At 41.6% G+C, this 26758-nt stretch overlaps 2 protein-coding genes across 4 annotated transcripts in view; both read left to right on the top strand.

Annotated features, from left to right (window-relative positions):
* The window catches only part of colec10 (collectin sub-family member 10 (C-type lectin)), a 31050-nt gene extending 12075 nt beyond the window's left edge, over positions 1–18975 (top strand). For all 3 annotated transcript variants that reach the window (XM_057833915.1, XM_057833914.1, XM_057833913.1), the window contains 4 exons: positions 16287–16340; positions 16533–16628; positions 16762–16979; positions 18650–18975. In XM_057833915.1, the coding sequence (XP_057689898.1) occupies positions 16287–16340; positions 16533–16628; positions 16762–16979; positions 18650–18880 (599 nt within the window). In that variant the 3' untranslated portion in view covers positions 18881–18975. The remainder of the gene's footprint in view (positions 1–16286; positions 16341–16532; positions 16629–16761; positions 16980–18649) is intronic.
* A 2657-nt stretch (positions 18976–21632) lies between these two features.
* Positions 21633–26143, top strand: LOC130914583 (C-type lectin domain family 4 member M-like). Its single transcript, XM_057833912.1, has 4 exons — positions 21633–21788; positions 21874–21957; positions 22101–22982; positions 24952–26143. The coding sequence occupies exons 1-4, from the start codon at positions 21689–21691 to the stop codon at positions 25329–25331; spliced, it is 1446 nt and encodes a 481-aa protein (XP_057689895.1). The 5' UTR covers positions 21633–21688; the 3' UTR covers positions 25332–26143.
* Positions 26144–26758: the final 615 nt, after the last annotated feature.

The raw sequence follows: 26758 nt of genomic DNA, 5'->3' as shown, positions 1-26758 counted from the left end.
ATGATATAATAATGTGTTAATAATTTCACACATAAGTCGCTCCTGAGTGTAAGTCACACCCCCAGCCAAACTATGGGAAAAAAAACTGCGACTTATAGTCCGAAAAATACGGTAATTTATTTACATTTCCCCCATTACTAAGGTTGTTTCTTTACAACAGAAAAGGAAAAGGTTTTAAATCTAGAGCCTACCTGTAGGCATGAACAGGCTTATTAAAAAAGACCAACGCCAAACATGGCTATAGACCCTACTCACGTGACGTCACAGCCACGCCCCCGCGCCATGTTGTCCGTCTACTCGTCATGTTAATGCAATAGCGCTTCGTAAATTCCTCCTATTATGGCGTTTTTTTTTCTGCTCGTTAACATTAATAATCAAAATGGTGAAGTCGTGTGTGGCGGTCGGTTGCAAAAACAGAGAAGATAGACGGAGAGACTTGAAGTTTTACCGTATTCCAAGAGACCCGGAGAGGAGAGCGAGATGGACTGCTGCAATTCGACGAGAAAACTGGGCTCCAAACGACTACCACAGATTATGTAGTAGTCATTTTATATCTGGTAAGATGCATTTAATATATATTTAGAGGGTTTTGGGCTGACAACCACAATATAGATCACAATATAGCAAGGCTAATCGCCGACAACATACACTCAGACGTTGTGAATGAACTACCTGAAAATATATAATTATAAGGGGATAATAAGACAGTTGCCATACAATTAATTTACAATTTCACTATTGAGGTCAAAAGCCAAAAAATAAACTCAACTAGGGACAATCTGGAGTAGTGCTATTGTCACACCCGCGTGTGAAGGTTCTTTTGCTACCAACTTTATGTTTGTTTCCACTGTTAGAAAATCACACAATTAGGGAGCTTAAAATTTTTTAATTTAGAAAAGAGCAATGCTAAAAAAAATAAAAAACGTTTAGAGCTGACAGCAGTGGTAAAAACTGGTTACAAAGAATACTAAAAAAGTTTCAACTCAGTTTGTTAAAAATGCTCCAAACCAGTGCTTAATGATACTAGATAAAACTTTTGGCCAGACAGGAAGGGGTTAACCCTGCGGCGTCTCCTCGCGACACTTGGCGTCCCTTGCCGCGGCTGCTGTTCCGGCTTGTGGCTGCGCCCTGGGGAGGAAGAACGCCTTTAGCCACGTGATCGCCCCAACACTAATATGGACGACGCGCTGCTGCGCTTTGCGTGGTCACGTCCCTTTACTTAGCTTGGTAGACGCGTTGATCAAGTCTATTCATGTCGTCGTGCTTCTCTGCCACCTCCTCTTGATGGTGGCCGCGTCTTAGCTGGTTAGAGGCGTTGATCAAGTCTCTCCCTCTCCACTTCCTCACGCTGCTTTGCCGCTTCCTTCCGGGGTCGCACATTTGCCCGATTGCCTCCTAGCCAGTCCGATCCTTCCTTGCGTGCCTGTGCGCGTCCGAACGTACGTCCGAACGTGCGTGCCCGCGTCTATCTTGGCCAGGTACGCAGGCTTCTCTTCCTCCTTGCACCTCCGTGTATTTGTCCTTATAAAGGGGCACGAACCAATTGCGAGTCGTGGGGGGTGTGGTCAGTTAAGTTCCCATTTTTGACAGCTGCCAATACTCAAGTCCACTCGATAAAACACATGCAACGAAAACCCAAAACATCCGCCAAAATTAACGGCAACACTAAAACAGCAAAGTTAAACACAGCAAACAAAATGGCAACATATTCAAACCAGGAAATGTCACTCTGACATTACCCCCCCCCCCCCTTTTTAACAATGGTCGTCCTGACCAGTTACTCATCACAATACCTGGCTGGAGGTAACCCAAAATTAGGCCGCTGAGAGCGACGTACGTAAGGTGGAACCGGCTGTTGACTGGGGGCTGCTGGTTCATTTGGAGGGTCAGATTGTGTAGCCAGAGCGGGCTGTGGGTCTGAGCTCATACTTAGGCCAGGAAGCCACCAAGTGGGCGGAGGCATTGAATTTGGTTGCTCTGCTACAGGGGGTGCCGACTCTGCCGCTGGTTCCCTACTGTCCTTAAACATATTTACGGGACATGGCCGGAGGTTATTGCGATGTACAGTGCGTGTTGTTGTCTCTTTAACTTCTGGCCTAAGTACATAAACTGGATGGCCTTCACGTAACTGCTTCACCACCACAAAGGGTTCCGGTGACCATATCAAAGTCAGCTTTCCTTTGGCCCTCCTGCGAAAATTGCGAATCAGCACTCGCTCACCTGGGTGTAAAGGTGCCAGCCTTGCCCGTCGGTTGTAGCGGGCTGGGTCTCTCTCTTGTTGGTGTTGAGACTGTCTCTTTGCTGCTTGATATGCATAACTCAGGGCTTTATGGTGCTGTCTGACCCACCCTTGCAGAGTGTGGTGCCGTACAGTAGGGCTCAGGCCAGTAGCCCAGTCCACAGGTAGCCTGGCGTGCCTTCCAAACACCACATAGTGCAGCGTCATCCTGGTTGTTCTGTGGATGGTGTTATTATACGCCTGAATGAGGGTTGGCAACTGGTTGGGCCACTATCTCTGGTCGGTCTCCGTCAGGGAGCTCAGCAATCCCAGCAAAGTTTGATTGAATCTTTCGCAGGCTCCGTTACCTTGGGGGTGGTAGCGCTGGTGGGGCGCTGTAGTACGGCTCTTTTGGCATCCATAAAGCTGACAGAGTTCCTTCATCAACGAGGATTCGAACGCCGCCCCCCTGTCCGTCAGGATCCGTTCTGGGCAGCCAAACATCTGGATAAGACTGCTGTATAGGGCTCTTGCTGTCGTGTTCGCAGATTGATCTCGGGTTGGCACTGCAAGAGCATACTTTGAGAACAAGTCAGTCATCACCAGAATATAGGGATACTGGTCCTCTGGACGCCCCAGGCCGAGGTAGTCCACCCCAACAACTTCAAACGGATAGGATGTCGCAATTGATACCAGAGGGGTCCTCACCTCGGGTCCAGCTTTAGCGCATGTGCAATGCATGCAGGCGTTTGTCCACTCTTTCACATCCTGGGTCATTCTGGGCCAATAACAGCGCCGTCGCAGAGCTGCCAAAGTCCTTTCGCTGCATGGGTGACCCATCTTCTCATGGTATTCCCGCCACACACCATTTGCTTGCTGCTTTGGGACCAGTACCTGGAATATCTCAGGCTCAGACTCAGTCGCCGGACGCCATCTGCCCAGCACACCATTTCGCAGCACAATCTTGTCCTAATCTCTGATCAGCTGTTTCATGCAAGGGGATGCAGATTCAGGTAACTCGGGGCGAGCCAGCTGCAACTCTTTCTGCTGTCGAATCTGGGCAAGTTCTGGGTCTTTGGCCTGGCATTCCTCCCATGTTCCTCCATCCTCTTCTGCCACGATGCGATTCGCATTCTTTGATGTTATCAGTTCGCTTTGCTCGGGTAACCTGGACAGAGCATCAGCATTCCTATTTTGTTTACCGGGGCGGTATTTGATGGTATACTTAAAGTTAGCCAGTTGAGCCACCCATCGTTGTTCCACTGCCCCAAGCTGAGCCGTTTCGAGGTGCACCAATGGGTTGTTATCTGTGAACACAGTGAACTCTGCGCCATAAAGGTAGTCCTTGAATTTCTCAACGACTGCCCACTTCAGAGCCAACAATTCTAGCTTGAAGGAACTGTAGTTCTGATCGTTGCGTTCGGCTGGGTGGAGGCTACGGCTGGCGTAGGCAATTACCCGCTTTTTGTCTCCTTGTACCTGCGTCAGCACTGCCCCCAGGCCCTCAAAACTGGCGTCTGTGTATAGCTTAAAAGGAAGAGAGAAGTCAGCATAGGCCAGGATAGGAGCATTCAACAAAGCTTCTTTCAAGAGGTCAAAGGCTCGCTGGCACTCTGATGTCCAGCTAACTGGAGCCGACTTTTTGCCCTGTGAGGTCGTGCCATGTGTCAGTACATTTAATGGCATGGCAATCTTTGAAAAGCCAGGTATAAATCTGCGGTAATAGCCCGCGAAGCCAAGGAAGGATTTTACCTGCTTCACCGTTTCAGGCACTGGCCAGTCTCTCACCGCTGCAGTTTTTGCTGGGTCAGTGGCTACTCCTTTCTCGCTGATCACATGTCCCAGGTAGGTTACTTTTCTCTGGAATAGGTGGCACTTTTTAGGCTGCAATTTCAGACCATGCTGGTGGAGCTGCTGGAACACCTCTTCCAGGTGGCGTATGTGGCTGCTGAAATCTGGGGAGAATACAACCACATCATCAAGGTAAATCAACAAAGACTCATTTACCATATTGCCCAAGCAGCATTGCATTAGCCTCTGGAATGTCGCTGGGGCATTACACAAGCCAAAGGGCTTTCTTTCAAACTCGTAGAGGCCAAAGGGCGTAGTGAAAGCAGGCTTCTCCCTATCGGCCAGGTCCATTTCTACTTGCCAGTAGCCACTTGCCAAGTCCAGTGTGGAATACCACTTGGCGGCCTTAAGACAGGTCAGAGACTCCTCAATTCGAGGTAGGGGGTAAGCGTCTTCATGCGTGACTGCATTTAGTTTTCTGTAGTCAACACAGAACCTCCAGCTTTCATCTTTCTTCTTAACAAGCACAATTGGGGCTGCCCATGGACTTGCGCTTTCCTTGACCACACCACTGTCTAGCATGTTCTTCAGTAAGGTTCGGAGTTCAGCATACAGGCTTGGGGGAACGGGTCTGTACCTTTCACGACTTGGGGGTGCTGTGCCCGTTGGTATCTGATGTTTCACAGCCCCAGTGCGTCCGAAGTCCTCATCATGGCAGGAAAACACTTTGCTCCACCTTCGCAATAGGCAAGTCATCTCCTGCTGTTGGTCGTCAGTCAGCTCCTCTCCCTTTAGCGACATCACAGGATGAGACAGAAAGTTGTCGCCTTCGTTGGCAACTCCCACACGCCTCACTGAAACCTCCACCACGTCTGGTGCAACACTATTGAGTACAAGCTCTTGTTCTCCCTGTATGTCTGCCGCAGCCACCTCCGTCACTTGGTCCAATGGCTGGCGTTGGGGGAGCTCTACTGGGTATGGGTTCGGATAGCAGATCCTACATGGCACCCGTCCTCCATTTAGACGGACGAGGGTTCGACCCATACGCCACTCCGTATCGCTGTCGGGGAGTGGCTCCACTACAACTATGCAAGAAGGGTTAGAAGCACCTTCAGTTATCTGGGTCCATACAACCATTTCAGACTGGGGCGGGATGATCACCGCTGGTTGCCGTTGTAACTTTGCCACCCCTTGGTAGGGAGGAAGGGGCCCTCGGGTGATAATCCGCTGGCACTCTGTAAAAGCTCTGTCCCACCTCTGTCCTTCTGCAAGAGGCATGGTGGTTTTGAAAGCCGACAATCCTGGGTGGTTCCCTTGGGTAAAAGCAGACCAAACTGGTTTAATAATGTTCATGCCAAGTATACCTTTGTCTGGACCCAAGCACTCATCATTAACAATTATTACCCCTTTACTCAAAACTTGAATGCTTCCTATCACACAGTCAACAAGAGCATAACCAACATAAGGGATATTCAATCCATTAGCGGCACGAAGGGTCAGCCAGGGGGTGTCAGCAGCTTTAGTCACTCCTGTTCCTTTTAGAGACTTCATGAATAAGCTCCGGCTCAACAGTGTAACTTGGGATCCTGTATCAAGCACAAAGGGCACAGAACATCCATTCATTTTCATGACAACTTCAGGGCACTCACCAACCAAGGCTGACTTTGGCTGTGCTGTGGGCTCCTTATGGGTGGCAGCCCCTACTGCTTGGCCCTGCACTGTAGGGGGAATTAAAAATCCTGATGCCCCGAGTGTCTGCGGGGACATCGGCGCTGCACATGATCGACTGCGCCGCACCGATAACAGATAGGCCTACCCCGTGCATCCCATTGGTAGGGAGTTTCCGTTGTGCTGGTTGGCCGCCATCCCGCAGAAGAGGCTTGCATGGTGGGCATGTGGTAACGAGGCAGGGTTTCTGGTGTCAGCCGTGCTTCCTTGGTGGCCATTTGTGACCTCACCTCTTCCATCAAGTTAGTGGAGAGGATCTTCATCTGCTCCAAGAGCTCCTTTTTCATTTCTCCCATCAACCCTTGTTGCAGTTCTGCTTGCATTTGGTCTTTCCATTCTCGTATGGTGGCCGTCGTTGGATACTATGGGACTGGCGCAGTGATTCTTTGAGACAATGTGGCTTCGCCATCTTGCAGCTCCTGTTCTAGGGCTGTAGCTTCTTTCACCATGGCTTCAAACGTCGTCCGCTCGCTCCGCCTTATGTGCCTGCTTAGCTCCTGCTTGATGGGCCCCGCTTGTAATCCAACCATAAACTGGTCGAGCAGAAGGTCATCGCCATCTTCAGTTCCCCTTTCATCCCGTCCTCGTCATCTAAAAAACAGTTCTCGCAGTCGCAGTGTGAATGTGCCCACCGTTTCATCTGCACGCTGTTTGCAAATAAAAAAACTAGCCCGTAGCTGTGCTTTAGTGGCAGGTTTAGCATAAAGTTTTAGTAAAATATCGAGCACCTGCTTGCCAGTCTCTTTGTCTCTCTGATTGACGAGTTGTAACTCCCGCTTAGCTTCTCCTTCTAGGGAGCCTAACACAAAATCAGCTTGCTGCTGCTCAGTCAGCCGTTGTGCTCTCAACATGGCTTCCAACTGAGCCCTCCATTCCAAAAGCTTTGTTTTGTCACCCTCAAATTTAGGAATCCAAGCAGCCCCCATAAACCATGGCCATACAAATTGTGCAGTTACAGGTGCAGTGTTACTTTGGGTGTTCGATCCATTTTCTAACAGTGGAATTGGTAGTCCTGCCAACAACGCCAAAAATGTCACACCCGCGTGTGAAGGTTCTTTTGCTACCAACTTTATGTTTGTTTCCACTGTTAGAAAATCACACAATTGGGGAGCTTAACATCTTTTAATTTAGAAAAGAGCAATGCTAAAAAAAAAAAAAAACGTTTAGAGCTGACAGCAGTGGTAAAAACTGGTTACAAAGAATACTAAAAAAGTTTCAACTCAGTTTGTTAAAAATGCTCCAAACCAGTGCTTAATGATACTAGATGAAACTTTTGGCTAGACAGGAAGGGGTTAACCCTGCGGCGTCTCCTCACATCCACTGAGTTTACAGCGTCAGATAACACCGGGGCTTCCATGAATTGCTCTATAACTTGCACGACTAATTGAAAACAATGAGAATAGGTCTAAAAAATACGGACAATATGGCGGCCGGATACAGCGACACGTCATTTTGTGACGTAGGTGAGTAGGGTCTATAGTGTCGCTGTATCCGGCCGCCAGATTGTCCGTCTCTGTTTAGCCCTATTCTCAATGGTTTCAATTAGTCGTTCAGTTTATCGAGCAATTCATGGAAGCCCCGGTGCTTTCAGACGCTGTAAACTCATTGGATGCGTTGCATAAAAGGCGTTATGTGGAAAAGCTTCAGTCTATCCATTCGCCAGATCCATATTTGATGCCTAAATCGATATTTTTCGACCCGCATAAAAGGCGTTATGTGGAAAAGCTTCAGTCTATCCATTAGCCAGATCCATATTTGATGCCTAAATCGATATTTTTCGACCCGCTGTCTTCGCCCTCTCTGCCTGACATCTGCTACCCTGATATCTACAACTATCTTGTCCACACAAAATCAGCCTATTTTCACGAAAGTTTGAAAAACTTTAAGAGCAGCACTCTAAGGAACATTACCCTGTGTGATTTCTAAAATGGCGACAATCAAAAAAAAAAAAAAAAAAAGTTGACTGCGATGGCTGACGCTTCAAGGATAGGTGGATATTGGACTTTTTCTTCAATAAAACACGCAACAACTGTGTCTGCCTCATTTGCAAAGAGACAGTCGCTGTTTTCAAAGAGTTCGATGTGACGCAATATTACTAAACAAGACACCTGACATGTACGACAACATTACAGGGAAGATATGCAGCGAGAAATTATAGCAACTTGAAGCTAGTTTATTTTTTCACAGCAGCAGTATTTCGCAAGAGTCCGAGTGTCGAAAGAGAAAGCCACAAAGACGAGACTGTTGAAATTATGAATTAAACAAAATAAAAAAGCAAATGTGACACACAGAAGGGCTTGCTAAAATTTGTTTAAATATATTGTTCTATGTAAATCAGCCAAGGTAGCCCCCCGCATTTTTACCACACCAAATCTGGCCCCCTTGGCAAAAGGTTTGGACACACCTGTTTAACTGATGATCCGTAGACGAGGCCAGCTTCTTTCACTTGGTACCAGCTAAATATTATTCAAAATGTAATGATGGTGGAAGAAATAAGCATCTTGAATTTGAAACTGTATGTTGTCAGCGATTAGCCTCGCAATGATCTTAATTGTGGTTGTCAGCCCAAAACCCTCTAAATATATATTAAATGCATCTTACCAGATATAAAATGACTCCTACATAATCCATGGTAATCGTTTGGAGCCCAGTTTTCTCTTCGAATTGCAGCAGTCCATCTCGCTCTCCTCTCCGGGTCTCCCGGAATACGGTAGGACTTCAAGTCTCGCCGTCTATCTTCTCTGTTATTGCAACCAACCGCCACACACGCCTTCACCATTTTGATTATTAATGTTAACGAGCAGAAAAACACGCCATAATAGGAGGAATTTACGTAGCGGTAATGCATCAACACGATGAGTAGACGGACAATATGGCGCGGAGGCGTGGTTGTGACGTCATGTGAGTAGGGTCTATACTTCATTTAAATATCCATATTTTAGAAAAATTGGCCTACATGACTGTTGTGATATACGTATAAATAGAAATTGTATTTGTTTTTCAGGTCATTCGTTGTCAGACAGAAGAGGCAGGGCAAAACACCACACTAAAAAAATAAGTAAAAATATCAAAATGGCTAACTTCTCAGGATTGTCAGCTGTAGGATCATGGCCCCCCAACAAAATGTTTACTGTATATGAAGGTGAATGGCTTCACTTCGCTGGTGTTTAACTGGTGTTTGGACATCCGCACAAGTTGATCCGTTGTTCACATTTTTTTCCTCTAAGGGTTTTGGCTTCGGGAAACGTATGAAGAAAACATCCTTCATATATGAACAGTCGTAATGTCCAGCGTCGTTTCTTCAAGTTCCAAAGCAGCAGTGTTTTCTCGGCATGTTCTTTTTTGAAAGATTACTGGCACAAAATAAGGAGTACTAGTATAGGTTGTATGCGAGTGCGCTTCTACTGGACTGTCTCAGAAAATTAGAATACACAATATTCTAATTTCCTGACTGTCTCAGGAAATTAGAATATTGTGTATTCTAATTTCCTGAGACAGTCCTGTATATATACACAGGACTGTCTCAAAAAATTAGAATATTGTGTATTCTAATTTTCTGAGACAGTCCAGTATGTTGACCCCCTTCCGGTTTACGATGGTGACGTCACGCAGCCTTGCGGTCTAAAATAAGCATTCGTGCAGTACGCTATTGGATGTAAGTATTAAGTTTGCAAAGTCCAACTGGTTATTTTAAACGTATATGTGAGTGTATTTTCTTTTTTTTAGTTTGGCAGCAGACTTCAGCTTACAGTGGTGCTAAAGATCTAAGTCTCTAGGTCTCTAGCTTTACTAACGTTATCTGAAAATTCCTGTTTCCAGTGGAGTTCAGTTGCAAATCGAAGCGAAGAAACCCTCAAATCAATGGCTCATAGGTCAAAAACGGTTTCTCACTTGTGCTCAAAGTACCACTGCACCTATTGTGTAAAAATAGGATGGTTCAATTCTGTGATATGTATTCAGACATAATAACTATAAGCTGGTGTTTTAAATGATTTTTTTAATAATAAGAGTACATTTACTAACTACTCTTGCGCAAAACAATGAGAGAATTCCTAAATGCAAACTGTTGCAACTATATACATTCTTAAAAATACTATATCAATGATAAATTTCCATATTTAATATTGTTTCCATATCTCGTCACTGAAATATCCCACTAATCAAGGTTTACAGTATTTTACACTTTTACACAACCTATTTCTTATCTCGAAATCATCAAACTTTGAGTGGCTGGCGGGCCGGGTGACCATACTGTACCCCACCCATGTACAGGGGCGCTGGAAGTCACTCACAGCAGGAGGTGCTAAGGATCTTATTTTGTTTTTCCCCATCCAAAAACAGCCGTTTGGGTTCAAATTTGTCATGCTTGCGCCTTTTCTCCATACAAGGAGTGCACAATGGAAGTACACATGCAAGCTGGATCGTTTACATACTACTACTAGGCTTACAAAGACAGCGTTCTATTTCACCTGCTGTGTGTGTTCGAGTGTTTGCATTAGAAATAAAAGTGCCCATGTATTTTAATGCAAATCACCGCTTCTAGATGGCGCAATGACACAAAAACACATTTGAAAACTAAAAGCTCCAATTAGCCTCGGTTTAACACCCACTTTTCAAAACACTCAAATAAATTGCGCACAAATATCCAACAGCTCTCTGCACGGCGGCAGCTCAACAGGAACAGCAAACAATGATATGGCTCTATGCAAGCTATTTGAAGTTCTCCACTGTCTAAATCTGCAGCTAACTTTTCCTTACTGGGCACTATTATAAATTATCATAATCATCTTCATTTCGCAAAATGTCGCTTTTTTTGCAAAGAAAAAAAATTGCTAATTTGTTTTTGCGCCATTTTAACGCCTCCTCTGTCAACAGTTAACTTTTCCGTTCCAGTAACGCCTTGAATGTGACCTGGTAGCAAGCAGGTGGTTACGATGTTGTTCACAAAAAAAAAAAAAACTTTTTCAACGTGTATATTTATTGTATATGTATATACATATATTGTATATGTGTTGTTTATTTATTTTTAGGATTTAAAAGAAAATAAAAGAAAAAAAAAACACCAACACCAGGAGGTGCTGCAGCACCCCACTTCCCGCGCCACTGACCTGTCCTCACTCTGTTAGACAGTGGCGAAGCCAGCTTTGGTTATCATGACAACCAAAGATGAAACATTACAACTAGTGAGGCTTTTCCGACTTCCCTCTCAACATCTCACCTAGAAGTGTATGCACAGCTGCACTCCCTGGCGAGCAAACGTGCTTCCCCTTTCACTTCGATCTAGCAATGCTTGCAAAATACTATCATACAGAAGAACTATTACATGCTCTTCCGCTAGATGGCAGAAGATACAGTTAACCTGTTGATTATCCTTTCTGACATTTGTACTGTACAAAACAATAACAGCTTCGTGTTTGCCCAGATTTCACAGTGTAAAGGATGGATTGTCCTTAGGTGTGAACATGAGTCTGAATGTTTTTGTTTATGTGATAGGTTAATGATCAGTTATGGTGTACTCTTGAAGACTAATTCAATTCAATTTTATTTGTATAGCCCTATATCGCAACAAGGTTGTCCCAAAGGGCTTTGCAGAGGCAATATGATACGCAGTCAGAAACGGTAGATGAATTAATAAAGTTCAAGTATTTGGCAACCCTCATCCTTAGACCCTCCATGTCGGCAAGGAAAAACTCCAAAAACTCTTTGGGAAAAATGAGAAACCTTGGGGAGAACCACATTCAGGAGAGATCCACTCCCAGGACAGACAGACTATAGATGCACCAGGACTGATGGTGGGTCTTAGCAGCAGGAGGTCCAATTTGTAGAGATGCAATGAAATGAAGAAACCACAGGAGGTCCATCTAGCCAGATGAGACATGGGGGGGGGCAACGAGGACGTCCATCCAGCCAGGGGTCAGGACAGTCAGGAGGCTGCAGCTAAAAAAAATTCCCCTGGGGAGGGGGGGGGGGGGGGGGGGACACCGGGTGACTAGTGATGAAGAGACTAGTCAACTAGATATTAGAGTTAGAAAAGAGCAATAAAGTAAGACAAGTGGTAAGTAGGGTGAGGAAAAGGGGATAGGACTCAATGGCTGAACTTCCCCCAGCGTTATAGCTTCTAGTGCAGCTTAGACTTAACTTTGAGTCTAGTCCGATTTCAACTAGCCTGACCATAAGCGTTGTCAAATAGGAACATTTTTAGTCTAATCTTAAATGTACAGACTGTGTAGGCTTCCTTAATACTAGCTGGAAGCTGATTCCATAAGACCGGAGCTTGGTAGCTAAAGGCTCTAGCTCCTACTGTACTTTTAGAGACCCTGGGAACTACCAGTAGACCTGCATTCTGAGAACAGAGTGTTCTGTTGGGGCGGTATGGAACCAGAGCATTGGTGAGATAAGATGGCCCCAAACCATTAATGGTCTTAAATGTAAGAAGGAGGATCTTAAATTTAATTCTAAACTCTACTGGAAGCCAGTGAAGGGCCTGGAGCACAGGGGTGATCTGCTCTCTTCAATTAGTTCTTGTTAAAAGTCTTGCTGCTGCGTTCTGGACTAGTTGAAGACCTTTTAGAGAATTTTTAGGACAATCTGCAAGTAAGTAATAGTAATCCAAGCTAGATGCAACAAACGCATGTATTAATTTTTCTGCATCATTTTTAGACAAAATAATTCTAATGTTGGCTATGTTGCGCAGGTGAAAAAAGGCTGTTCTGCAGGTTTGTTTAATATGAGCTTTAAATGATAAGTCTGGGTCCAATAGAACTCCTAGGTTTTTAACTGTGGTGCTGGAGGCTACACCTACAGAGTGACTATCTGGGCAGTTAGAGAGTCTCATCCAGGTATTAATATCTCAGACGCAGGTGCTTAGTTTATCTACTTGCCTGATCTGCTCAGGTTTAACTGATAAATACAGTTGTGTGTCGTCAGCATAACAATGAAAGTTACTGCTATGTTTTCTGATGATATTGCCTAAAGGAAGCATATACGGCGTAAACAAGATGGGCCCGAGGACAGACCCTTGCGGCACACCATAACTGACTCTGGAATATGGTGATGAGTGCTGGTTTACATTGACAAACTGGTACCTGTTAGATAAATAGGATCTACACCAGCAGAGGGCTGCTCCTCTAATGCCTAAGTCACATTCTAGTCTCTGCAATAAGATATTATGGTCGATTGTGTCAAAGGCTGCACTCCGGTCGAACAGAACCAGGATCGAGACTAGTCCATCGTCAGCGGCTAGTATTTCAGTTTTACTGAGACCAGCATAAGCAGTATAGAAAGTGGATGGAAGCTGGTGTCAAAATGTAATTTATCATGCCCTAAAATAAACCATTAGGGTGTGCCTAATGTTGTGCCCACTGAGTGCTCTTTCCAAAACTTCATCACAGAACAACAACACATAAATAGTATATAATTCTTTTTAATCTTGTTACCCTTTACCCTAATTCTGAGGTGATCCCGTAGAGGAATAAATGATGCCATGCTGTTGTGTTTCCCTTCGTGGTTTATATTTTAACGAGTGCTACTGTTGTAATGTGTTTGTGAGCAATGTCTTTTCTCAGTAACCATTAGTTTTAACACACTTACAGGAAAAGTTGGTTTGGACCATGAAAAAGTGAGGTCACCGCTCATTAATCACCAGGAACAAAGAGAACAAATTTTCAGGAGTAGTGTTGTATTTTTGGGGAAACTAAATTGAAGATTTTCATTTTGTCACATTTCCCAAACACAGTTCCTAAACATACTGGAGTAGACTTCAAACCATCATTGTGCAAAAGGGTCACATTTGATTTTGCATTGTTCAAATTTTTAAAAAAAAAACATTGCATTTATTGGTAAAATACTAACAGCAGTGATAACCTTACCTTTACCGTTAAAAAGACTGGAAAATCGTAAAATAAACATTAAAAAAAAAAAAAAAAAACAGTATTTTGTTGATTTTTTTTTTTTTTTTTCAAAAACTAAAATCATACTAGCAAAAATGTTATAGTCGTATGCTTTCTAATGTCTAATATTCTAGATCTAGTTCCTATTACATTAGTTTGATGTTAATCTGACAGTGACAATTTTTCCCAAAGTTGCACTTGACTATAAGTCGCAGACTCACCCAGACTATGAAAAAAAAGTGTAATTCATAGGCAGGAATTTATGATAATTGCTTTCTGGTGATGGATTGTGGCAGGGTAAAGATGGCACAGCTATGGACAGAAACCAGGTTAGTTGAAAATAAGTGTGTGAAAGTGCTTAATTTATGCATTTTGGAAAATGAATGAATTTATTGTCATTATCATCATCATCATAATCATTGACAGTTTCAGAGTGTGGAATTTGCCCGAAAAAAAGACGATGATAGACAAAGGAAAGACGGGAAAAAGCAAATGCTTATCGATACCCGTCTCCCAACAGCCCGGGACGCACAGACAAGTATATTTGTGTTACAGTCCAGTTATTATTGTTATTTCCTTTTTTTTTTTACTCACATATCATTCAAAAGTCATTGATTGCCATGGAATTTCACATATTGTCTATTTGAGTGGGTTCATTGTATCAGTTGATGTCCAAGTTGGTATAAGGAGGGTTGGCCGGGGGTATCATGGAGGCCCACGTTTGCTGTATCCGCTTCAGAAGATTAGTCATCTTCCTCCCTTGCCCGGTTCCCGCGAGCGAGCCTTTCATGATCCCGGAGCTCCGTGATGATTTTTGTGACCATTTGAGCGGTGGCATCACTTAACGCTGCTTGTTCCTTCGTTATCTGGGACAATTTGTCGCTGTTGTTACGAGCAACCTCCATTGCCTCGGTGAGTTGACTCTTCACTCTCATCGAGAATCGGTGTACCCAGAGGGCACAAAGAAGCAACAGGAAGGCGAGCACCATCAGAGAGCCGAAGATAAAGAGGTCCTCGACGTCATCAATCTAGAGAGACGTTAAGCCTAAAAAATGAAATACAGAATAGCCACACATGCTTCACCATTATCACATCTCCGCCTGATATTAGGTAAAGCCAATGCTTGAGGTCCAAGACAGCAGGATAAGACATCAAATATTAGAATAGCAAACAGTGAATGCGCTGGGCTGCAGCCATCCTGCCCTGTTAAATCTCATTGACCAAAAATAAAAAATCTAAATGAAAAATGAAATATAAAGAGGAAAAAATACACAGGTTTTCTCACAAATGTATTTACTCAAAGCAAAATCTGGGCAGGAAGAGCATTTAATTGTTCTGTATGTCTTAATACGTTGCATGCATACAAACGAGGAAATATGAGTAAATAAATAAACTAGGGCTGTCAAAATTATCGCGTTAACGCGCGGTAATTAATTTTTTAAATTAATCACGTTAAAATATTTGACGCAATTAACGCACATGTCCCGCTCAGACAGTATTCTGCCTTTTGGTAAGTTTAACAGCAAGGCTTTTTGTGCTGCCTAACAGCGAACTCTTGTGGTCGCTTTGTGACATGGTTTATTGTTTTCTTGCCAGTTCAATATGGCTGCACGACGTCTCGGGTGCCACCTACGTTGTAATGTTGTGCTTATATGATCCTTGGACAATATTTGTCCGTAAGTATGGTTGTTGCAAAGAATGTACATATTATGTTAGTAAGCGAAATGTTATATTTTTTGTATGAGACGCTTTTTGTTTATGTTTAGTGAACCTGTATAGCGTGCTAAGCTAACGTTGTTGCTAATGCAATGCTTGTGTACTTTTTTTTTGTAGTTTTACGACGGTCTAAAGAGGACAATGGTTTGAGGCTATTTTATTGATAAATCAGATGAAAAAGGAAGACTGCTTATTAAGCCGTCGTTCACTAGCTGTCTAGCTTTGGAAAAAGTAGACGCTTCGGAGTGAGGACAGCATAGACAGATTTAAATGACAGTAGAGTGAAATGCCCACTACAGTCCTTATGTACCATATGTTGAATGTATATATCCATCTTGTGTCTTATCTTTCCATTCCAACAATTTATTTTACAGAATATATATATAATTTACAGAATAATATGGCATATTTTATGGATGGTTTGAATTGCGATTAATTGCGATTAATTACGATTAATTAATTTTTAAGCTGTAATTAACTCGATTAAAAAATTTAATCGTTTGACAGCCCTAAAATAAACCTTTCAGACAAATTAAATGAAACTGGATAAATTCCTGCTGCAAAACCAATGTTCTCTCACTTAACACTCAGGTGCCACGACATCCTACTTAGGGATGATATACAATGTGAGCCTTTTAAATCGTCTTCTACATAAAATTAACCTGGTTTTGCTGGTACTAAACACTATATAATAATGCAGTAGTGATAAATAGTCAAGCTTTAACTCCACGTGAAGTCTGAAAATTCTTCACCTTTTTGGGATATTGCCATCTATTGGTGACATTCAATAAGTGCATCAAAATATGTCTAACACAGTAAATTCAGTTTGTGATGTACATTGTAAAATTAGTATTTGTTACTCTCTTGTTGGTCAATAGTCCAAAATCCTGTTTTTTATTTGTTTGTTTGTTTTTTGCTTTTATGTTTCATACATTCCTCTGTAGGGGAAAAAGGAGATCCAGGCTTGAATGGACCCGCTGGTTTGAAGGGGAAAGCAGGTAGGCCTGGGTAATATATTTACTGTAGAGCAATTTATAGGCATTTGTCCTCATGCTCTTGTGTTGAAATTACTCCATCACTAAACAGAGACACAATTTCAATTATTTTATAGAAAAATCCTCAACAAAAATGCTTCCATTCAGTTTGTGATCAACCTCTTCTTACCTTACCTTCCCTTATCAATCATTTAGGCACTACATGTGACTGTGGAAAGTACAGGAGGGTGATCGGGCAGATGGACATCAAGATGGGCAAGTTAAGAAACGCAGTCAAGTTTGTTAAGAACAGTGAGTGTGGTAACCATTTTAACTGTCAACAGTGCAACTAAGCCACTCAACATTCAATACAACACTCAATGTTTGCAAGTGCAATAGATTATCTTAATGTGTTTTAAAAGTGAATCTCTCTATTCCCATCTAGTCATGTTGGGCCTGACAGAAAGTGATGAGCACTACTACTTACTGGTGAAGGAAGCCAAAAGGTTCAAGGAGGCATCAATGCACTGCAAGCTAAGAGGTGGCACCCTGGCCATGCCAAACAACATCAACAGTAATCGCCTCATGGCTGAATATGTCAACCAGTCTGGATTCACGAGGGTTTACATCGGGGTGCAGCCTATAAAACCAGACATGATTACAGTATGTACACGCTTACAGTACAGTGCTATAAATGAACATTTTGAGGCAAAAAGCTTATCAACCGTGACTGCTCGTTTATTTTTGAATAAATGACATTTGTGTTTATGTAAGCATCACTATAGGGCTAATACAATAGAGATGGAATAAAAATATCCTGTGATAATAATCCCAGTGCTGGAAGGAATATAGGACTGGCATCAGCACTACTAACTGGTTGATTCATTAATGCTATTTTTGAATAAATGACATTTGTGTTTATGTAAGCATCACTATAGGGCTAATACAATAGAGATGGAATAAAAATATCCTGTGATAATAATCCCAGTGCTGGAAGGAATATAGGACTGGCATCAGCACTACTAACTGGTTGATTCATTAATGCTTTGGTGACAAGCCATGGCCATATGGTTTGTTTGTTTGTTTGTTTGTTTGTTTGTTTGTTTGTTTGTTTGTTTGTTTGTTTGTTTGTTTGTTTGTTTGTTTGTTTGTTTGTTTGTTTGTTTTGGGAAACGTAAGGCAGCACTGTGACAGTTTTCATGCAACAATTTTTTCCCATGTGTTTACTCCAGCGCCCTCCCATATTGCATGCATTCACATGCACCTTAAGTCATTTTGTCTATGTTCCCTGCAGTAGCCTGCTAACCAGTCCAGGTTGTTCAAACTAATGTATGCTGTACAGGAAAGGTTCTTTCCTAGCATACTGAGAATAAGTGTATATAAAATGGATGGAAGAAATGAAATATTTCGATATTGTTAGGAATTTCTTTCAAAAGAAAGAGAAAAAAAAAAGCTCATCCATTTTAAACATTTGAGTATGACGTCCCATATTATGATAAAAATGCCAATAGGTTTAATGTAACATTTTTTCTTCTTCTCATGTACCCAGTGATAAAATGAAATAAATACCATAATTCAGAAGTGAATTAAAACCTATTATTAGAATAAAATATAATAAAAATGAACTAAATCAAGTCATGATAGTGTGAAAAAAAATACCGTATCGGCCCGAATATAAGACGGTGTTTTTTGCATTGAAATAAGACTGAAAAAGTGGGGGTCGTCTTATATTTGCGGTTTAGACATTATACCCATTAACGACGCTAGATGGCGCCAGATATCACTGAAACGATGTTCTGTCCTCAAAGAGCTCAGCTACACTCAAGTTTATCCAGTTTGTGCATTATTTTATTGCAATGTTTTTCCTTATTCAGATTTGTTTCAAGACTACAGTTACAGTTAGACTTCACTTTGATGGTTAATGCAGTTATTGCAATTTTATTGTTTTATCACAATATTTTGGTTTATTTACATTTCAAAAACCAGAAGCCATTCATTTACGAATGTGATTGCACTTTAGTTTACATATTTAAATGTTCAGATATTAAGATTTGAATGAGGCAAAAATGCATGCTTTTTCTCTCAAATATGTTGTTATCATTTGTTTTAGATGTACTGTAATTATTTTCTGTATAAAAATTAATTTGGTGTTCAAAAAGTCTTTTTTTTTTTTTTCAAACTTGAGTCTTGAAAAAGAGGGGGTCGTCTTATAAACAGGGCCGTCTTATATTCGGGCCAATTCATAATATAGTAATCAATGCTAATCCTGTAAACGTAAACGTTCCCTACACGTGAAGATGCTAATCCATATGATTGTCCCATACATTCTTCAGCACGATGGCAGAAACATTTCCCAAGATGCAGATTCTAGCCCACTCCAGAGCTTTGCTGCATGGAGTCAAGATGAAGACCTCTCTCAACTGAGCCCTAACGCTACCTGTGTGGAGCTGCTAAGCACAGGGACATGGAGTCATGTGGAGTGTGACACTGCCATGTTTTTCATCTGTGAATTTACAAAAAGCAGGACAAGAAGAGGAGGAGGGCCTTTGTTCTCAGCATCTTGAATCATTGGACACATTCTAATGCAAGTACAGTTCAACAAATCTACATCCATTTTTTGAATATAGCTTTGATTTACAGGAAAGTTTGTCCACAGAGTGGCTGCAAGTATTCTCTTATTTTTTACAAAAAAAAAAAATAAAAGTTGTTCTTTTTTTATCTGTTGTCCTCTTTCATCCGTGGATAATGTGTGTACTGTGCACGCTACATTGTAATCCCTAATATATTCACAGAACTAAAGAAAATATTATATAGAAGGGATGGCACAACAATATTGTAGTGATATATTGTATGGTTCCTAATTTTTTTTAGCGTGCCACAAAAATTAGCCCTAAAATACCAAACCTTATTCAAGTAAAAGGCATGAATCGTGTCAGAACTTTATAGCTCAATAGGCCCTATAGCTTTATAGCTCAACTACATTACGAAATTTGACTGTTATGACAGTAATACAATGGTATGAAAAAGTATGTGAACATTTTGGAATTTCTCAAATGACTGCATAAAATCACCATCAAATGTGATTTGATCTTTGTCAAAATCACAGAGATGAAAAAACAGTGTCTACTTTAACTAAAACCACCCAAACATTTATAGGTTATCATATTTTAATGAGTATAGTATGCAAACAATGACAGAAGGAGGAAAAATAAGTAAGTGAACCTTTGGCAGCAATAATTTCAACCAGACGCTTCCTGTAGCTGCAGATCAGTATGGCACAGCGATCAGGACTAATCTTGGCCCATTTTTCTCCGCAAAACTGCTGTAGTTCAGTCAGATTCCTGGGATGTCTGGCATAAATCAGCATCTCACAGCATCTCAGTGGGGTTCAAGTCTGAACTTGGACTTGGCCACTCCAGAACGTGTGTTTTGTTCTCCTGAATCCATTCTGAAGTTGAGTTACTTCTGTGTTTTGGATCATTGCCTTGTTGCAGCATCCATCCTCTTTTTAGCTTCAACTGCCTGACAGAAGGCCACAGGTTTTCCTGCAAAACATCCTGATAAACTTTTAAATCCATTCTTCCATTAATGGTTGCAAGTTGTCCAGGCCCTGAGGCAGCAAAACAGACCCAAATCATGATGCTCCCTCCACCATGCTTCACGGTGGGGATGAGGTGTTGATGTTGGTGAGCTGTTCCATGTTTCCTCCACACATGACAATGTGTGTTATTCCCAAACAATTCAATTTGGTTCCATCATCAGTCCACAAAATATTTTGCCAAAACTTTGGAGTTTTTTTTTTTTTTTTTTTACAGCAGTGGTTTCCTCCGTGGAGTCCTCCAATGAACACCATTCTTGGCCATAGTTTTACATACAGTTGATTGTGCACAGAGATATTGGACTGTGCCAGTGATTTCTGTAAGTCTTTAGCAGACACTCTAAGGTTCTTTTTTTACCTCTGTGAGTATTCTGCGCTGAACTCTTGGCGTCATTTTTGGTGGACGGCCACTCCTTGGGAGAGAGGCAACAGTGCAAAACTCTCTCCATTTGTAGACAACTTCTCTGACTGTCGATTGATAAACATCCAGACTTTTATAGATGGTTTTGTATCCTTTCCCAGCTTTATACAAATCAACAATCCTTGATCGCAGGTTTTCAGACATCTCTTTTGGCCAAGCCATGATGCACATCAGACAATGCTTCTCATCAAGACACTTCTTACCAGGTGCGTGTTTTATAGTGAGCAGGGCAGCTTTAAACCACTAATTAGTTATTGGGCACATACATGAGATAAAATGTTTGGTAAAAATTAGTTTCAATTGCTCTTTGAGTCTCCTTAGGTAGATGGTTCACTTACTTATTTTTCCCCTTTCTGTCATTGTTTGCATGCTATCCATAAATAAAATATGTAATCCTTTAAATGTTTGGGTGGTTTTAGGTAAAGCAGACACTGTATTTACATCGGTGTGATTTTGAAAAAGATCAGATCACATTTGATGGTGATTTTATGCAGAAATTTGAGAAATTACAAAAGGTTCAGATACTTTTTTCATACCACTGTAGCTATGAGATACTCAACTGTTTGGGCTCACGGTGTATAGCGTGTGCTTGGTAGATTTTGTTGTAGCAGTGCGTCCTCAAATGGGCAAAAATTGTATTACAGCTTTTGGCCATTTGAAGGTGTGCGACTTTTCTTCATCAAGACTTTACAGACTTTGGTGAAAATGGACTGGTGGATAGGAAAGTTTGTAAATAAAGCTACATGTTTCTAAAACTGGAATTCAATTTGCAGCTCAATGTGGCACATTTGCCTCACAGATATGCCCTCCTGTTCGGAGGATGCATATTTGCATGGGTTTAGTTATCAAGCTTCCTCACCCTTTCCAGAAGCATGTATGATAGGATAGGTTTGTCTTTAAATGCCCCTGTGATTGGCTGGCAACCAGTTTTGCCTATGAACACTTTTAAGCTTGGCGACTTCCTGTTATTGAAAACAGGAAATATGAAGTTTGCTGACGGTCCAATAATCTTAACAATTGAGTTTACCCTCTACTGATGATAAATGATGCACATCCCAAACAGCAAAAGAATGCATAACTCATGATAGATCATCAAGCATGACTATCAAAAGATGATAAATGACACCTCATATTTGAAGGATGTAAAAAAATTAAAAAATAAAATTATCTACACACTTATTAGATTCCCCCATCTCATACTGCTCCTTTAAATACACCCAAAGGCGTGGCATTTCCTATTTTTTTTACCCTGAATCAGCAGATGCCTAAGGCTTAACAAAAGGTCTTTGATGCAACACTTGCAAAACATATGTTGGGGTGACAACCAAGAGGGTGTGAAGACAAATCAGACACATGTCAGTGACATTTAACAGCAAGTCAGGAGCGCTTAGGGGAGATGGTTGGGAATTGATGGACTCTAAATCAGAATATGGAGGCAGATTTCCAAAATCAGGTAAGGACTTTCAGGATTCATCTATTTAAGATGATCAAAAACTACAAATAAACACTGCTAATGGATATTTTTATTTGTGACACAGCGTGGTGGATTGGAGCTGTTGCAGTATGTTTGGGACTGCTCTATCTTATTCTACTTGTTGTCATCTTAGCCACAGTGAGCCAATGTGAGTACATGCCTTGACATGACTACAAGTCCAAACAACTTTTTGATTATGTCTATAAATGGGCGAGGAGCTACACTGCAGAACATCAACACCATTCTTCAGTGTTTCTATTAAGGTTTCAGAATATGTTAATTTTGTTACAGATGTCAGACCAAGCCCTCTGAAGGACACAGAACAACTGCCAATCAGTCTCACCTCATGTCAAAATCTGACTTCACAATGCTTGCAGTTACAGGGAAGATACAGCACCTTGTTAGAAAGTAAAAAACAGTTAGAGACCAAGCTCTGCTCTTTGACTAAAGAGAAAGACAACGCCGAGGGGGAGAGAGACCGCCTTCAAAATGAACGAGATACCCTTCAAAACCAACGAGACATACTTGAAAACGAACGAAACGCCCTCCACAGTGAACGTGACACTCTCAAAAATGAGCGAGATGTACTTCACAATGAACGTGACACTCTCAGAAATGAGAAAGGCAACATCAAGGCTGAGCTAGATACCCTCCAAAATGAAACAGAGGTCCTCAAAAAGGACCGAGATACCCTTCAAGTTGGACAGAGAGCCTTAAAAATTGAGGAGGGAAAACTCAAAAGTGAGCGGGACAGCCTCAAAAATGAGAAAGAAGCCCTCCAACATGAGCGAGACACCCTTCAAAATGAGCAAGAAGTTCTCAAAGGTGAGCGAGACTCTCTCAAAACTGAGAAAAACACTCTACAAAAGGAGCATGAGGCGCTTAAAAATGAGCGAGATACCCTCAAGAATGACAAAGACACCCTACAGAAGGATCAAGAAGCTCTCAAACATGAGCGAGATACCCTCAAGAATGAGAAGGACACCCTCCAAAAGGAGCGAGACAGCCTCAGGACAGAGCGGGACACCCTCACAGGTGAAAGAGACCAATTGAAGTCTCAGTCCAGCAACCTGACAAAAGAGCTGGAGGTGCTGCAGAGCCGATTCAACACTGTGGTTGCAAGTCGAGACGGCTTAAAGGAGGAGACTGAAGAGTTAAATCTGAACAGAAAAGGTGAGTGCCGCACACAAAAAACAAGTTCAGACTTGTTTGTAAACACAAACCATTTCTTATTTCCGATTCCTGCTGAACAAAATAAATGGGATACAGATTAAACACAAGAAATACCTTGACACGTTTTTTTTTTTGTATTCTCGATTAAATACAAAATGAGATTGTGTCATGAAAAAGCCTTTCTATAGACCCTACTCACCAACGTCACAGAATGACGTGTCGCTGTATCCGGCCGCCATATTGTCCGTCTCTGTTTAGCCCTATTCTCAATGGTTTCAATTTGTCGTTCAGTTTAAAGAGCAATTCATGGAAGCCCCGGTGCTTTCAGACGCTGTAAACTCATTGGATGCGTTGCTTAAAAGGCGTTATGTGGAAAAGCTTCAGTCTATCCATTCGCCAGATCCATATTTGATGCCTAAATCGATATTTTTCGACCCGCTGTCTTCGCCCTCTCTGCCTGACATCTGCTACCCTGATATCTACAACTAACTTGTCCACACAAAATCAGCCTATTCTCACGAAAGTTTGAAAAACTTTAAGAGCAGCACTCTAAGCAACATTACCCGTGTGACCTAATTTTCTAAAATGGCGACAATCAATAAAAAAAAAAAAAAAGTTGACTGCAATGGCCGACGCTTCAAGGATAGGTGGATATTGGACTATTTCTTCAATAAAACACGCAACAACTGTGTTTGCCTCATTTGCAAAGAGACAGTCGCTGTTTTTAAAGAGTTCGATGTGACGCGATAATATTCCCGAACAAGACACACTAACATGTACAACAACATTACAGGGAAGATACGCAGCGAGAAATTATAGCAACTTGAAGCTAATTTAATTTCACAGCAGCAGTATTTCGCAAGAGCCCGAGGGTCGAAAGAGAACGCCACAAAGGCGAGATTGTTGAAATTATTAATTAAAAAAATAATAATAATAAAGCAAATGTGACACACAGAAGGGCTTGCTAAAATTTCTTTAAATGTATTGTTCTACGTAAATCAGCCCAGGTAGCCCCCCACATTTTTACCACACCAAATCTGGCCCCCTTTGCAAAAAGTTTGGACACCCCTGTTTAACCGATGATCCGTAGACGAGGCCAGCTTCTTTCACTTGTTACCAGCTAAATATTATTCAAAAAATAAAGATGGTGGAAGAAATAAGCATCTTGAATTTGAAACGGTATGTTGTCGGCGATTAGCCAAGCAATGATCTTAATTGTGGTTGTCAGCCCAAAACCCTCTGAATATATATTAAATGCATCTTACCAGATATAAAATGACTCGTACATAATCTGTGGTAATCGTTTGGAGCCCAGTTTTCTCGTCGAATTGCAGCAGTCCATCTCGCTCTCCTCTCCGGGTCTCTCGGAATACGGTAGAACCTCAAGTCTCTCCGTCTATCTTCTCTGTTTTTGCAACTGACCGCCACACACGACTTCACCATTTTGATTATTAATGTTAACGAGCAGAAAAAAACGCCATAATAGGAGGAATTTACGAAGCGCTAATGCATTAACATGACGAGTAGACGGACAACATGGCGCGGGGGCGTGGCTGTGACGTCATGTGAGTAGGGTCTATAGAAGTATTTGCGATTGACACCCTCAGTGAAATATTGACAGTTTTTATTATAGCATTGAGCATAACCATTTCATTTAAGTTCACCCATTTCCTATTGGCTTTGTAATAATGGCTGTGTTAAAACTGGATAGCCTTCCCATAGCTGCCTGTGTTTGAGAAACATTATTCACTCTGAAACTCTATCAACATACAAACAGCCATTCAAAATCAAATGAACATCTAAGTACAATTACGAGAATGGAACATTTGGGTTTAGCATAGGACGAATTATCAATAATGTGATTTTATTGTCATATCTCATGGTAACAGAACCACATAGCGATACCATTGCTGTCAAGCTACAGTGTCTGCTGTTCTGTCAGGCAAACTGTGCTTTGTGCTTCCATTAGAAAAACTTTGTCCATCGGATTGGATCAAATTCAACGAGAAATGCTACTACATCTCTGGCAAAGGCCAAACTAAGTCGTGGAAATCGAGTAGAAGAGACTGTCAGGACCGAGGAGGTGACCTGGTCATCATCACCACAAAAGATGAGCGGAATTTCATCTCCACTTATTATGATCGGATTTGGATCGGTCTGTCTGACTTGGAACATGAAGGCAAGTGGAGGTGGGTGAATGGGGAAGAACTGGAGTTTGACGGATTCTGGCAAATAGGCGAGCCAAATGACTTTGACAGTTACGAGGATTGTGTGGAGCAGTCACGCTCAGGGCAGGGATGGAATGATATGCCTTGTGATGAGACTCTTTCTTGGGCTTGTGAGGATTAACATGCAGTGTATGTGTGTTGGTGTGTGTTTGCGTAGGTGTGTATTTGTGCGCCTGTATTTTGTTTGAATCGAACAATTACAACAATTATTATCAGCCTTTTAGACCGCCTGCAAAAATGTCTCAAAATCTCCCTTACCTTTTTCTTGTTATCCTTTTTTCTCTCTAACCAAAATCACAACTCCTCTGTTATTCATGGATGGATAAGAATATGGTAGGTATCCTCGAGTATACGCATCGATCTTTGGAGCCCTATTTTCAATGTTTTTTTTTTTTTGTCACAGGGCTAATTAACTACATTAATCCTTTGTGAACATATTGCTGCCTGTAGGTTCTTTTTTACCCAATAAAGGAGGCAATGCGGTCAATGTTAAATCTGAAAATGTTTATATTTTATACTTCTGCACCAAAAGGAAATAATGAAATTGAACCAAGCTGCATGTTCAAACTGTTGTTATCAAAATAAAATGTACAAATAAGTGTTTTATTTCCTTTTACCACTCTGAACGTTCATACAAATGTAAATTTTATCATTGTGGTTATTTTTATTTTTTATTTTTTTAATGAGATTTTCAGGAATCAAGACCAAGACAAGACTGAGACTTTGGGAGTCAAGGCCGAGACAAGGCCAAGATCAGGACAAGCTGAGATCTTGCCTATGACGTTCTTATTTTTATTTATTTTATCTATTTACTTATTTATTTTACTTTAATTTGCCCGGGCTATTGTGCAGCGGTTAACTTGAGCTCTGTACTTGTTTGGGTAGGGGGCGGTGCCACGATATGTGAAGATTACTGCTGTCATTGCACAGAAGCAACATGTGACTTGAAGTTTTGTTTTCTTTTCCCCATGCAGTTTTTTTTTAAATTTACCATCGCATTAATGAAACTCAAAAATAGCAGATAAATTCTCCTCAGTCAGGCTTGAATAAGTCTGAGACAAGATCAAGACTTTCGGGAGTTCTGACCAAGAGAAGATCAAGACCCATGATGAGTGCTACAACACTAGAAAAGCAAATGTGCCCACAACTTTCTCATCCATTTTCCTTCCTTTAAAATTATCAGGTTGTCAGATTCACCAACTAAGCATTAGGGCTCTTAAAAAACAATGGCATGATGACACGTGATGGACCTGAGCATGCATGCAATGTCCTTTGAGTCATTGCAAGTCCACACCAACCCTTCTAAACCAAAGCTTGACTGCCCTTTTGGAGGTTGGGTCAATATTGGTTTTTGTAATCCAAATCCTGGCTAAATATTAACTAAGGCACAGGCTTGAAAACCTACCAACAAAGCAAATTAAAAGCTAACTCGTTTTTTGTACTTTAACAATAATGTGGCAGTCATCCTCATCCCTCTTCTGTTGTCTACTTTGTGCACACAAATGATTACATTTCTCATTGATTCCTACACTTGGTTAATCAGTAGCT

The sequence above is a fragment of the Corythoichthys intestinalis genome, chromosome 4 (genome assembly GCF_030265065.1).
Source record: "Corythoichthys intestinalis isolate RoL2023-P3 chromosome 4, ASM3026506v1, whole genome shotgun sequence".
In the NCBI taxonomy this organism is placed as follows: Eukaryota; Metazoa; Chordata; class Actinopteri; order Syngnathiformes; family Syngnathidae; genus Corythoichthys; species Corythoichthys intestinalis.
Note: the sequence above shows the minus strand (reverse complement) of the source record. Positions and strands in the feature narration are given on the sequence as shown.